This window comes from Corvus brachyrhynchos, unplaced genomic scaffold, assembly GCF_000691975.1.
Source record: "Corvus brachyrhynchos isolate BGI_N302 unplaced genomic scaffold, ASM69197v1 scaffold94, whole genome shotgun sequence".
NCBI classification, from domain to species: domain Eukaryota; kingdom Metazoa; phylum Chordata; class Aves; order Passeriformes; family Corvidae; genus Corvus; species Corvus brachyrhynchos.
Window position 1 is genome coordinate 8,898,454 of NW_008238330.1, and position 12,242 is coordinate 8,910,695.

The 12,242-nt window shown below is 42.3% G+C and overlaps 1 protein-coding gene across 1 annotated transcript in view; it reads right to left on the reverse strand.

Annotated features, from left to right (window-relative positions):
* Window positions 1-1,529: 1,529 nt before the first annotated feature.
* EXOSC7 (exosome component 7) overlaps window positions 1,530-12,242 on the reverse strand; it is a 24,395-nt gene continuing 13,682 nt past the window's right edge. The window contains exons 6-8 of the mRNA XM_008633877.2: window positions 9,383-9,506; window positions 8,251-8,406; window positions 1,530-5,685 (exon numbers count right to left, since the gene is read on the reverse strand). Of these exons, the coding sequence (XP_008632099.1) occupies window positions 5,581-5,685; window positions 8,251-8,406; window positions 9,383-9,506 (385 nt within the window). The 3' untranslated portion in view covers window positions 1,530-5,580. The remainder of the gene's footprint in view (window positions 5,686-8,250; window positions 8,407-9,382; window positions 9,507-12,242) is intronic.

The following is a 12,242-nucleotide window of genomic DNA, read 5'->3' on the forward strand; positions in this document are numbered from 1 at the left end:
GATCCTTGTGGGTCCCTTCCAACTGAGAATATTCTGTGATTCTGTGACATCCACTCCGCAGGGGTGTGATCTGTGCGTCAGTGGCACCACAGTAACCTCAAAGAGGAACAGGAGAGAAACAGCAGTGGACAGTGAAACACACTCCGTGAGGAAGTGGGGCTAGCAGAAGAAAATCTCTGATATTCATTAGCCGCTGCCTGAACTCGTGCTGGCATCATTCCTGATTTCCACCGGCATAAACATCAGAACAGGTTAAAATGGAGAGAGCCAAATCTATGGATCATTGTTTTGGAGACCAAGCAAGAAGAAATGCAATAGTAGTTCAGGAAAGGGCGGTTTTCATAAGGACAATGATGGGGAAAACCAAGGATTTTGCCAAAATGTTAGATCCAGCAGCAACTTTAGGAAACTGGCTCTGAGCCTAAGGAGGGGACCTTCCCATCATATCCCATGGCAAGCACAGCTCACATCCCTGTAGCCCACGTTCACCAAGGGCTACAGGACAGAAGGATCCATTCTACAGGAGATCCTTGGGCTTTAAACCAGATACAAACATGGAGCACTTGACTTTAAGTAGTATCAGCTGTTTAAAAATCCTTCTGTTTGGAAAGGAGCTGCACCAAAAGACTCACACTCCCTTTTGTTTGGAGACTGCAGCTCCTGTAGGCTAAAGGTAATCTGTCTTCACTGCATTGTGTTTGCCCATCACCCAGATCCCAAAGTCCAAACAGCCAAAAGAAAACCGTACTGAAGTGTCAAAACCACCAAAAGTCTGGAGAGATTCCTAACAGTCTAGGTCCACTGCCTGTCACAGCATCAGTTCAAGTGAGGTCACCACTGAACTTGATGTCAGTATTTTTGGACTGGCAAGCAGACAGCAGCTCTGTCATCTTAGGCCCTTATTTCATGTCATTCTCACCTTTTGAGCATTGGTTTGCTTTCATATCGCCGTGGATGCTGAATTATGGATTAGAAAAGAATTTCAACTTCAGCCTCATGAATTCCTTAATTTTTGAATTTAGAGAAAAGTTTCCATGATCAGCCAGCAGGAAGAAAGCAACCCATGGTCTTGAAAAGCCTCATTAGGTTAAAGTTGGTCTTTCACTGGAGGGAAGGAAGAAAGGTAGGACTTAAATCATGACTTTTCAACCCACAGGTTTCCAACCGTGGAAATACCCAAACTTACCATTTGCCAAAACACAGAGAGAAGGGGCAGTGAGAGAGCTCCTCTGGAAGGGAGGATCTGCAGGCTGGGGGTTCCAAGTACCTCCAATGCCTGAGCACACTGGGTGTGGCTGTGGCCCCTGCCACAGCCAGCTGGATGGAAGAAATCAGAAAGGGCCTGAGAATTCCCCTTAGCCCTCTGAAGGTACAAGCTAAGGGGCTGCAGTAACTATGATGATCTCTGTCTAAATAATGACAATCAAATCTCATCAACAAATGGTGTGACATGAAAACTCAGCCATGCCTGTGCTGCCGATCTTACTCAAATCTTGAGATCAGGATAGCAACAGAGATATTCACAGAGCTTGAAAGATAACCACAGCTTTATTAAGAAGTATTCCAGTCAATGAAATGGAGGTTTAAACCATCACCAGGGAGTCATTAGCAGCATGTTTGAGATTCTAATGATGTTTTGCAGGAACAGCAAAAACATCTTTGTTCCTGGATAGCTAGAAACACAGCTCCAAGAAAATAGGTTGGGAAGCAGTGAGAAATCACACAGAGGTTGATGGCTGAAGAGATTCAGTACCAGTTGCAGACCTGCTCTTGAATTTTGCTCCAGTGTGTTAAAGGAATGGGGAGAACAGGCCCTGGGGTAAGGACTGGTTTCACCAGTCACAGCTTTGCTTCTTTCATTCTCTGGGTGCCAGTGGCTGCTTAACATAGGCAAAGTAAGCCAGTGCCACAGCAGGGCTGGAGAACACTCCGCTGCTGAGGAGGGCAGTGGCATCTGCTGCAGTTCAAAAGAAAAGCTGGAGGCTGTCCTAGCAGCAGTGGGCAAACCTTGGGTAATTGCTGTTTACAGAGCAAATGCAGAAACACCCTATTGTCTATGTCAAATCAAGGTGCCGAATCTCTTGAAGAGAGACTTGCATGCTCCAGAGTCACGGGAGTCGTGAGCAAGCTCTGGCTCGCACCAGTTTGTCTTTAGAGCAGGCTGTGCTGAAGCAAGGCTTCATTTAAAGCCGGACTGCAGGTGGCACAGCCATGCTCCTCCCCACTGCCTCCACCACTGCCCACAAGGCAGAATGAGGTCCCCTCTTCTACCCAAGCTGCACAGTTAACAATGTTGAACTGCAGCTGCACAGCATGGGCTGACAGGATTCCTGGGATTGGTAAATCTGCCAGGTCCACTGACCTACAGCCTAGCCCTCTTCTGCTTCGAGGGGAATGCTGTCCCTGTGAAACAGGTAAATTGCAGGTGTGTGCTTTCTAGGCAACATGAGTAGAAGCCTATCAGGAGTTGCTAGACTCCTCATCTCTAGTACACAGCTTTCAGCCTCTCGACACTCCCAGCAGAAGCAATTAATTTCTGGGACAAACAGAGAGCTATCCCACTCCACAGATGTTTCCTCTTAGTTCTACTGGACTCGAGTCAATGAAAACGTGGCAGTATCTGCACAGCAACACATGGAACTTTCCACCAGCCCAGATGGGAACAGGAGCATTCTCAGTTGAAGTCTCTATTAAAATTCTGCTATTTTTGTTTGGAAGAGAAGGGAGGGGTTAAAGGGAGCTAAGAAAATAGAAATTAGCCGTTAGCATGCCTGAGAACCACAGTCTCACAGATTTCTTGGCAGATACTGTATCAACTGGGAGAGCTGTAGGACCTTTTACCCCTGTCAGAGCTTTGTTTACCCATTTGGGATATGAGCTGGTAGCAGCAAACCTCCAGGGGCAGCTGAGACCAACTAGCAGCTCTGTAATACTTTTGGCTGGGCTCATTATTTGTATCTCAGGGGTTGAAGCAGACCCCGTCTGAACTGGAATCAAGACTTCACCCCACTGCTTTTCCATGCCAACAGATGGGAAGCAGTGACAGAGAAAGTGCAGGACCCCTTGAGACCCCCAATTCACTCTGTGCCTGCATACCCAGCTACAGAAGACCTGGGGGAGGACACACAAACTTAGGGGAGGCACTGCAGACAGTGGCACCATGTCAATTTACAGTGTTGCTCTGAGGATGTGCTTGGCTCCAAGTCTCTCTCTTGAGCACATAGCCTGGATCTCAGAGGGCTAAATATTTGCCATCCTTATTGAGAAACAGAGAGGGAGTGCACATGTACTCCCCTCTACAGAGGTGTCAGTTCACACACTTGAAACACCATGATGCTTCTTTTCCCACCACCACCTCCAGCTCTCATAAAAATATATTTAAAATTAAAAGGATCTGAAGAGAGGAAAAGAAGCATCTTAAGTGATGTAACTTGCAAAATGCTTGGAGATCCTTCAGCTGGAAGGCTGTGTAGAAATACACTATTCATGTTACAAAATTCACCCCGAGTGTAACTCAGGGCAGCCTTTTGGTCTCCAACCACAAATCTGCAATAAAACAGGCAACAGCTATTCAGAGAATGGCTGAGGTTCAAGACTTGCAGTCTCATTTACATTAACCATTTTCTGAAACATTAAACAATACGTGATCAAACAAAAACTGCCTGTGAGAAGTCTAAGGTGCTTTAAATGTTTTTTCTCCCTTCAGTTTCCTTTCTTTCTGTGTTTTTACAAGCAGCTTTGCATGGCAAGGGGTAGATCACAGCTACTGCAAAGGTGATGTTAGGTTAGTATTTGCCTCACACAGAATAACTCTGCTGAAGTGACAAAAGACAGTATGTACGCTCATTGTCACCTCTTGGCTCTGCTACTGTGCAGCACCATTACAACCTACCCAACCCATTACTTAAAGTACTGAAAAAATCCCAACTCTTCAAAACACAAACCTTGGCCAAATTTTGGGGACAACTTTTTTTTTAACAACCTGCCTGCTTGTTACACTGCTTGTTATAGCAGTGCCTACACATACCTGAAATATAAAATACTGTTGCAGTCACCTTGAATAACTGTGTTTATGAGCTCTAGCAGAAGGACTGAAGAGATCTGGGGACCTTAAGTACTCCACATATTTTACTGTGATCATGATTATTAGTTTGAGCTGTAATATGTTCTGTCCTGTATCTACAGCTCTCTTTCAGCAAAAGCCTTCCTTCCCTTTTCCCCACCAAACATGTTACAGTCAAGAGAATATTCTTAATCTGATACTATAAAATTGAAACAGAAAATTCGAAAAATGTTGCTTGAGTAAGAGCTAAATGACTCCTGTATTATTGTAGTAACTTCTGCCATAAAGTTTGTTCAAAACAATCCTTAACACTTGCAGATGAAATATCAACTTCTTAAAAATCAGCTTCCTTTCAGTTTTTCCATCTGTTGTCTCTTCCTATCACGCCAAATAAATGCCTCTTACTCTTTGCTGGGCCAACCAATTGATGTTGGGAGGGAATCTTTCAACACCTGCTGATACAACTTGTTTCTAGTCTTATCTGTCATTCTCTGCTTTTCCCTGTGAAGGATCATTACTGACAGCCACTATGCTTTTCCAGCTGAATTATCAAACTCTTAAAGATCAGTTTAGTTTCCCATTTACCCTGGTCATGTCCCTTCTCCTTAGCCCCAGTGAGAAGTTTTGGCTAGGTTACTATTGCACCTGTTGGAAAAAGGGACAGGTATAAAACTCTAGGGAGCAAGGAAATCATAGAATATGCTGAGTTTGAATGAACTCACTGGGATCATCAAAGACCAACTCCTGGCCCCGTACAGGACACCAAGAGTCACACCATGTGTCTGAGGGCATTGTCCAAACGCTTCTTGAACTCTGTCAGGCTTGGTGCTGTCACCACTTCCCAGGAGAGCCTGTTCCAGTGCCCAACCATCCTCTGGGGGAAGAACCTCTTCCTGCTATCCAACCTAAACCTCCCCGCACACAACTTCAGGCTGTTCCCTCAAGTCTTGTCACTGATCACCACACAGAATAGTTAGTGCCTGCCCTGCTGCTTCCCCTTGTGAGGTACTTCTAGAAAACTCTTGGTTTAAAATATGAATTGGGAACTTGAGACTATGTCGTATTTATAGTAAAATCTAACCACATTTTATTCAAAGAATAGTAAGGTAATTTGAAGGAAGATTTCCACCCAGTGCTGTTCTCCTTTGTGCTGCACTGAAGACAACCCCATATGCATTCTAGAACACAGGAGCTGGTTAACAGAAGTGAAACACATGCAAACAGAATTAAGTGGAAAGTACACCAGTCACTCTGGAAAACAGATTCAAGCACTCTCCAGGCAGCAGCACCAACTGTTGCTGGTGCACTTCCTAGATACCAGCAGTCACCTGTATGGAAAGCAGCTCAATTTTGCTTATTTGCATTTAACTGTAGCTTTCTTTAGGCTTAGTAACATTTTGAAAGCCTCTTAGCCAGGAGGATGACTCTACTAAAACAAAAAACCCCCTTTTTCTTTATATACAAACTGACAAGACTGCACAATCAATTAAAAACAGTTTTGAACATTTAATAAAAACTCATCCTAGAAATCCAACTTTTGGTCTTGAGGTCCCCAAACTCTCTTCTTCATCCAAAATCTTCTGAAGGGCTATGTGAAGTGACTTGCCTACTCTTTGTCCTGTCTGCAAAGCAAAGAAAGCAAAACAAACCTGAGACATATGCTTATTAACAGGAAGACAACTCTTACGGAACACTTCCTTTTGACAAATGTTTTCCCTCTGATGATTCATATACACCAGCTGGTATCATAAAAATATGCTTTTAATTTAGAAAAATAATGGTGGTGAAAGTTTCATTTTAACTTGATTAAGTTTTGGAAAAATATACCCACAAAGGCAGTGCTCTCATTCATCAGAGAAGCATTCCAGGATCATTAATACCAGATCTGTGCATCGCTGGATCACTCAGGAATATAAATTAAATTCACATCAGGCACAAGCACATGTTCAAATTAGCCAGCACACAGACCATGAAGCAATATTCTAGCTGCCAGAGGACAAGAGACACCTGACCAGCAAAGCAGCCTACTAACAGAAAGTTCAGTAGGCTCTCCTGAATGTGCTCAGAACCAGCAGAATAAACTTAGACCAGCTGAACACCCTGTCCTGTGGCCAGAGAAGCCCAAAATGCACACTGGCTTCACCACCAAATCACTCTGTGGGCAGATCCTTCATATGATGTGCAATTCTGTCCTGTCCAAGGACCTTAAAGGAGTTAAGAGAATGTTTTCTTAACAGGAATGAACTCCAGCAGTGAAAACCCACCAGGATTAGCTCCAGTGCTGACCTCTACTCTTCCCACACGCCCAACTGTACTGTGGAAGCTACAGGGCAGGGAAACACTGGGCAACAGCGAAACAAAGATCTTAAGGCAGTGGTGCCCATTGGAGCTTTCACAGGGTCTCTCTAAATGACCTGAAATACTGACTGCAAACAGAGATGAAGAGCTCACCCATCCCTAAAGAGGCAAAGGCAGATTATAATAAAATGAATTTATTGGCTCCTGATCAAAAGCAGCAAACCTAGGCCTGCCATACAGCTGACACAAAACTCGGTTTCACCTCCTGGTGACAATTTCTGAAACCATGCACAAACCTAGATGCACAAACCTGAAAATAAGCTACATTTTAAACTGAAGAGCCAGGTGGCAGAATATGGCCATGGTACCAAAGGAAATTTGGGAAGAGCTTTGATACAGCAGGGTAGCTGTCAATCCTAAGCACCATGAGTTGTGCTACATAAAGGGCGGCACAAGAACTGTTGCAGCTCTGCACTGGGACAAAGATCACTGCAGCAGTCCAGAGTCACGATGGGTGATATACTTTCTTCTCCTCAAATGTAGGACAACATCACTCAGCCCAGGTCAAAGTGAGTGGGAACTGTGCAGAACTTTGGTATTGACCCAACACTGCATCTTATTCCTGCTTGCCTCTCTATTGGCTCGGATCATAAACTCAGTAAAAAAAAGCCTAATGCTGGCAGCTCCCCAAAACCTTCCCATGAAACTCCCTTCCTAAGAGATATGTCCTAGAATGTCTGTTCTCTACCAGTCAGGAAAAAGTGAACATCCTCTGACCTGCATTTGGGAATAGAAGTGTCAAACATCGGTTACTCAGCTCCTCCACTGGGCATTCCCAGGCCTTTTTGTTTTTCCTTGATACCCTAATCAGGACGTGGAGTTTAAGGCAGGACCAAACAGGTAATCTCTGACCTTACAGAAAACATTTTGGCTTTTTGTGATCAGCTTTATCTCTCACTCCTGCAGAGGAATTAGAGATAACACCTCTCTATCCAGGTAAGGGGGATAAAGAGGCATGTCTGAACACAAATAAAAAGCCCACTGCTACCACCGGGATTAGCACTCTGGACTAACACAATGACGCAGTCAAGTGCCACATACTCAGCTGTAATTCCCACTTGAGACCAACTGTTGTCAAACTTGGCTCCAATTTCAGCATTCCTCACTAGAGCCATGCAGAAATTAGCCTTGTGTCTCTAGGAAACAGAGCCAGCTTCAAGTATCTAATTTTCATTCTGACTTTCAAGCTCAAAACCCATTTCTGTCTCATGCTCAAGGCCAAACTCAGGCGTGAGAATTTACACTGAACAGATTTAAGAAGAACCTGAAGAAGGGTTTAAAATGGATCTTATATGGATGTGGACAATATCCAGATACTAGTATTTTTATGAAGTAGGAACAGATTGTAAACTCAATAAAGAAGCAAAGAAAAACAACAGTAAAATGAGAACAGTAAGCTTATCATAAAATGAGTTGTGCTAGAACACCATGCACCAGCAATTCAAAACACCATCTCTACTCTTACAGGGACTTTACCATGTTATAAGTTTTGCTCTTTCAGTCTTTAAAAGAAACAACAGGAGGGAATACGTCCTTTAAAAATACTCTCAAAGTTTATCAGCTTAAGCTTTACTGTCTTACAGCTGTGAAGTATTTGCCTGAAACAAATGTGAGTACCATACATTTCAGGCATCTAAAAGTTTTAGACAGTGTCCATTCACATTAGAGTCTGTTTCAAAGAAACTGCCTGTGACCCTCACAAGTCCCTTGTGCACCAAATCAAAGCACTAAGATGTCTCCTCTAAAAGCCCTTACTGCAGCTTTCCATACACCCAAGTTCCAGTTCATCCAGTATCACCCAAGACAGTCAACTGCTCAACACTCCTTACCTCCATCATTTCAAAAATACTCTCAGGATCCAGGCTACCTTTCCCCACTTTCTTCATAGAAGTGATGGCACCTTTACTGGTCACAGAAATAAGCAGGCTTGCCAAAGAACAGGCTTCTTCCTGAAGGGTAGCATCCACCACATGCCTATATCCAATCTGCAGTTAGTGACCAAACAATGCATTAGTTTGCAGTTCTCAAAGCTCCCCCACTAAGAAATTAAACTGAGAGTGGTGGCTTTGCTACTTATCTACAGCCTCCCATCCTAAAATGATGTGGCCTTTGGAAATAGTCAGGACTAACTTGATAGCACAGCATTTTAACAGCCTCTGACCCCAAATTATGTGTACATAAACAACAGAGGTGAGATAAGCATGTCACTATTTCATACTGCTTTCTTCTCTACCATCCCTTCATCTGTATGAAACTCCATATTCACCTTTCCCTGCAACTCTAAGTCTAGACTTCGCTCCTCTCTACCTGAAAATTACACATTCTAAGATTCAGGTGAGCCCTCATTTCAGCAATGGCCCCTCTACTATTTATGCAATTTGCTTAAAAGAAATGCCAAGCAAATCCTAAGCAAAGTACCTAAGTAAAAAATACCTAAGCAAATCACTAACACTTGCAATAGAAAATGCAGCACCCGTAATATAAACTGTGTTAGCTGTGTGCTACATAAGGAAGACAAGAACCTTTCCTTTGAAAGGAAAGGGATGGTACTGCACCCATGAAAATGGAGGTCTGTCCTCAGCAACAAATACTCAGCATGTAACTCCAGGCAGATCACACAACCTCCATGCCTGAACACAATAGTCTCTTGCTTTAACATACCGATGTATCTGCTGCTCTGGATGTTAAGCAAGGAGCAGATGAAAAACAAAACCAACTCCACTGCATGCAAAAAGATGCATTTTAAGACTGCATCAAATAGAAACCCACAAGACAGAGGTACAAAAAAACCCCTTATTCAGTAAAAGTTCTACATAATTAGGAGACCAAAGACAAACAAACATATACATAGTGGACACTGACCATTTCTGTAACACTAATTTTATCTCTAGGGAAAAAATAAATGGCAGGTGAAATTAACTGGAGTCTCTAGGCAGAAAGTCAGAGATTTGTCAGGCTTACTTTGCTTAGTGTGACAATACAGGGCACCTCATCTACACTGAGTCGAATACAATCATAAGGGTCATCAGACAGCTCAATCTCTTTGGTGCCTTCTTCATCCTCCAGAACACGCACTTTGGGTATCCTGTGGAAACAAAAGGTGCAGAGTCATTGCCAGAACACATAACAATTACAGCCGTTACATAGTCACAACTCCAGGAAGTCCATGTTCTTCTAAACAAGGTAAAATGTTTAGAACAACAGTACAGAATGTGATCAAAGTATTAACAACTCACTCCCTGAGACTACAAAGGAAATATTTTAATTGGGAAGATATTTAGGATAAGATCATCATATTTACATCAGTCAAACAGTTAGAATTTGAGTTGTTTTTTACACTACTACATGGGGAGAAATTCTTTTGGAATTTGCACAAATCAGTTCTGAACAATTCTTTGCATACCTGCCTGGATGTACAGGAGATAAATTACCAACACTGAATTTGTTCTGTTGTTCCCAACCTTGCAGACAACAGTAAAGTTGTCAGCATTACATCAGTTGCATTGCTTGGCAAAGGTATGACATCAGTAGCAAATACAAGTAGTAAAGCTGTTCAGGAAAGAATAACACCAACTAAGGAGACTTGGGGTAAAGAGAAAAGATGACATTCATAAAATCATTTCTCTACCAAGATGAGAAGATTGGCAAGATACTCTACTGTTCTAAGGGCAGATATACAAGAGATATATAACTTATCAGGGCAAAGCAGTGATGAAAACCCTGGCAGAAATCCAAGAAATGCTTTCTTCTCAGTTGTGAATGATGGGCTCTCTCACAAATGAGCTAGACAGGCTCCTTATCAGTCGTACATACATTGCATTTGTGATAGCCACCTAATGGAAGTTTTACGGGATGATTTAAGGCAGTTTTCTTAGCATAATGAATAAAGTAATTTAAAACAATTTAGTAGAAGATGGTATTTCAAGCTGCCAAGAATGTCAGCATCTTATACACCCCATTAATCCAGGTGCCTGCTAGGATGGAGTACTGACTGAGAGACTTGGCATTACTGTCCAGTGAAGCACACATAGAGCTCACCCACATCTCTCTTTCACACATTTGCACTTGAAAACAAAATATTTCAAGATGTCCCAAGACAGCTAACTTCAGTAACCACAATCTGGTTTTATGTTGGTGCTTTTATGGTAGCATTGTGTTTTATAACTAGACTCTGGAGGTTACATTCTTCTATGCTGTCTGTAACAAATCCCTTCCTTTAAAAGCGGAAGAGACAGGGACTGATTTAATGAACATTTCCCCCCACCAACACAAAGTGATTTTTATTGATCCTTGGATGAGTATTTTAGTTATTTGTGGATAAAAGTCCTAGTGGCACATACTTCAAAACGGCTAACCCTGCTCCAGTGACGACAACTTCTCTACAAGCACAGTGACCTGAGCCAACCCAAAACGAACACTTTGAGTAAGCAGAACAATTGTGATGTGCACTTTTTCCTGAAATGAAACTCCAAATGTTTTCCAACTCATTAGAAATGCATTGGAGCCTATTTTCAAGTTCAAAATATTAGAAGTTGATGGAATAAAATCACAAGGTGACTAACCCTTAAGCTACACAAGACAGTGGACAACACTGGACAACAGCCTAGTCAAGCAAGAAGTGTACGTGCCAGAGCAGTGTTTAAAAAACAAAGCAAGATTTTAAGAAAATTTGTGAGATTAAGCAATTTTTAACTCCAACCTAAAATAGCTTTGAAACTAGAGAAATGTTTGGTCTGAAAGAAGAAGTTGCCAGAACTAATATCTGAAAAATGCCTGCAAGGAGCTTTTTTGGCCAAGAACAGATGAGAGAGGTGCAAATTAGAACTACTGCAAAGGCAAAAAGATCAGACACAAGCATTGCAGTTGCATAAAAAGGGGGTATATGGACACAAAAACTATGCAAAACCAATGTAGCACAAAGCTTTTCCAGAACACTGTAGATTTCCTCTCCCAGCTTGTGAAGATTTATCTTAAGAAATAGCTGTATGTGTTCACTTTGCAACTGTTATTTTTCTGTTTTGATTCCTGCAACTAATCAGGGCAGAGATCTGTACAGCAAGACTCAGTCATGTAACAAACAGTGCTCTTTTCTGTGTGTGCAGATCCAGACTTCACAAATGCAAAACCAGTCCCACCCTTGCAAGCAGGCATCAGTTCTGCCTCTACCATGCTGTAGACCTCGGTATCTGCAAGGCTGCTGTGCTATAAACTTTGTAGTTTTTGTAACTTGTCTATTTTCTGCAGCCTCGGTTCCAAGTAGGCACATTCCACAGGACCAAGTTTAATGTCCTGACACAGTAGCTAACAGCGTATTTTGCAGTATCTACTTCCATCATTAATAAATCCATCCTTAAACATCTGGGAGATACGGGTAAGAAGGAAGTCTGATAATCTGCTATCTTCTGCACATAATCTTGATTGCAGTTTTTAGAACTCGATGAACAGTACAAAACTGCGAGGAGTAAATGTTCCCCCTAAACCAGTCCTATTGTCATTGTTCCATGCCTGAAGGGGAGAGTCAGGTCAGGCATTCAAAGGATTTAAATCCCCTAAGTCTTGCACAAAATTCCTTAAGTTGTGATGTTGGATTTACTTACCTCTAAAGCAAAATTTGTCCACAGATATTAAAAAAATGCTTAGAGCAAGATTTTAAATTGAAGCTGAAGTTTTCAAATGCCTATCTGAGTATCTAAAATTTTGTAGCTTCAAAGAAACAACAGCAGCTTGAGCTCCCTGCTCTTAGTTCCAAGGCTGCAGTCAAGGCTGGCAAAAATCTGAAAACACTTAGAACAAAAACCTGGTTTTAAAAAAAGTAGGGAAA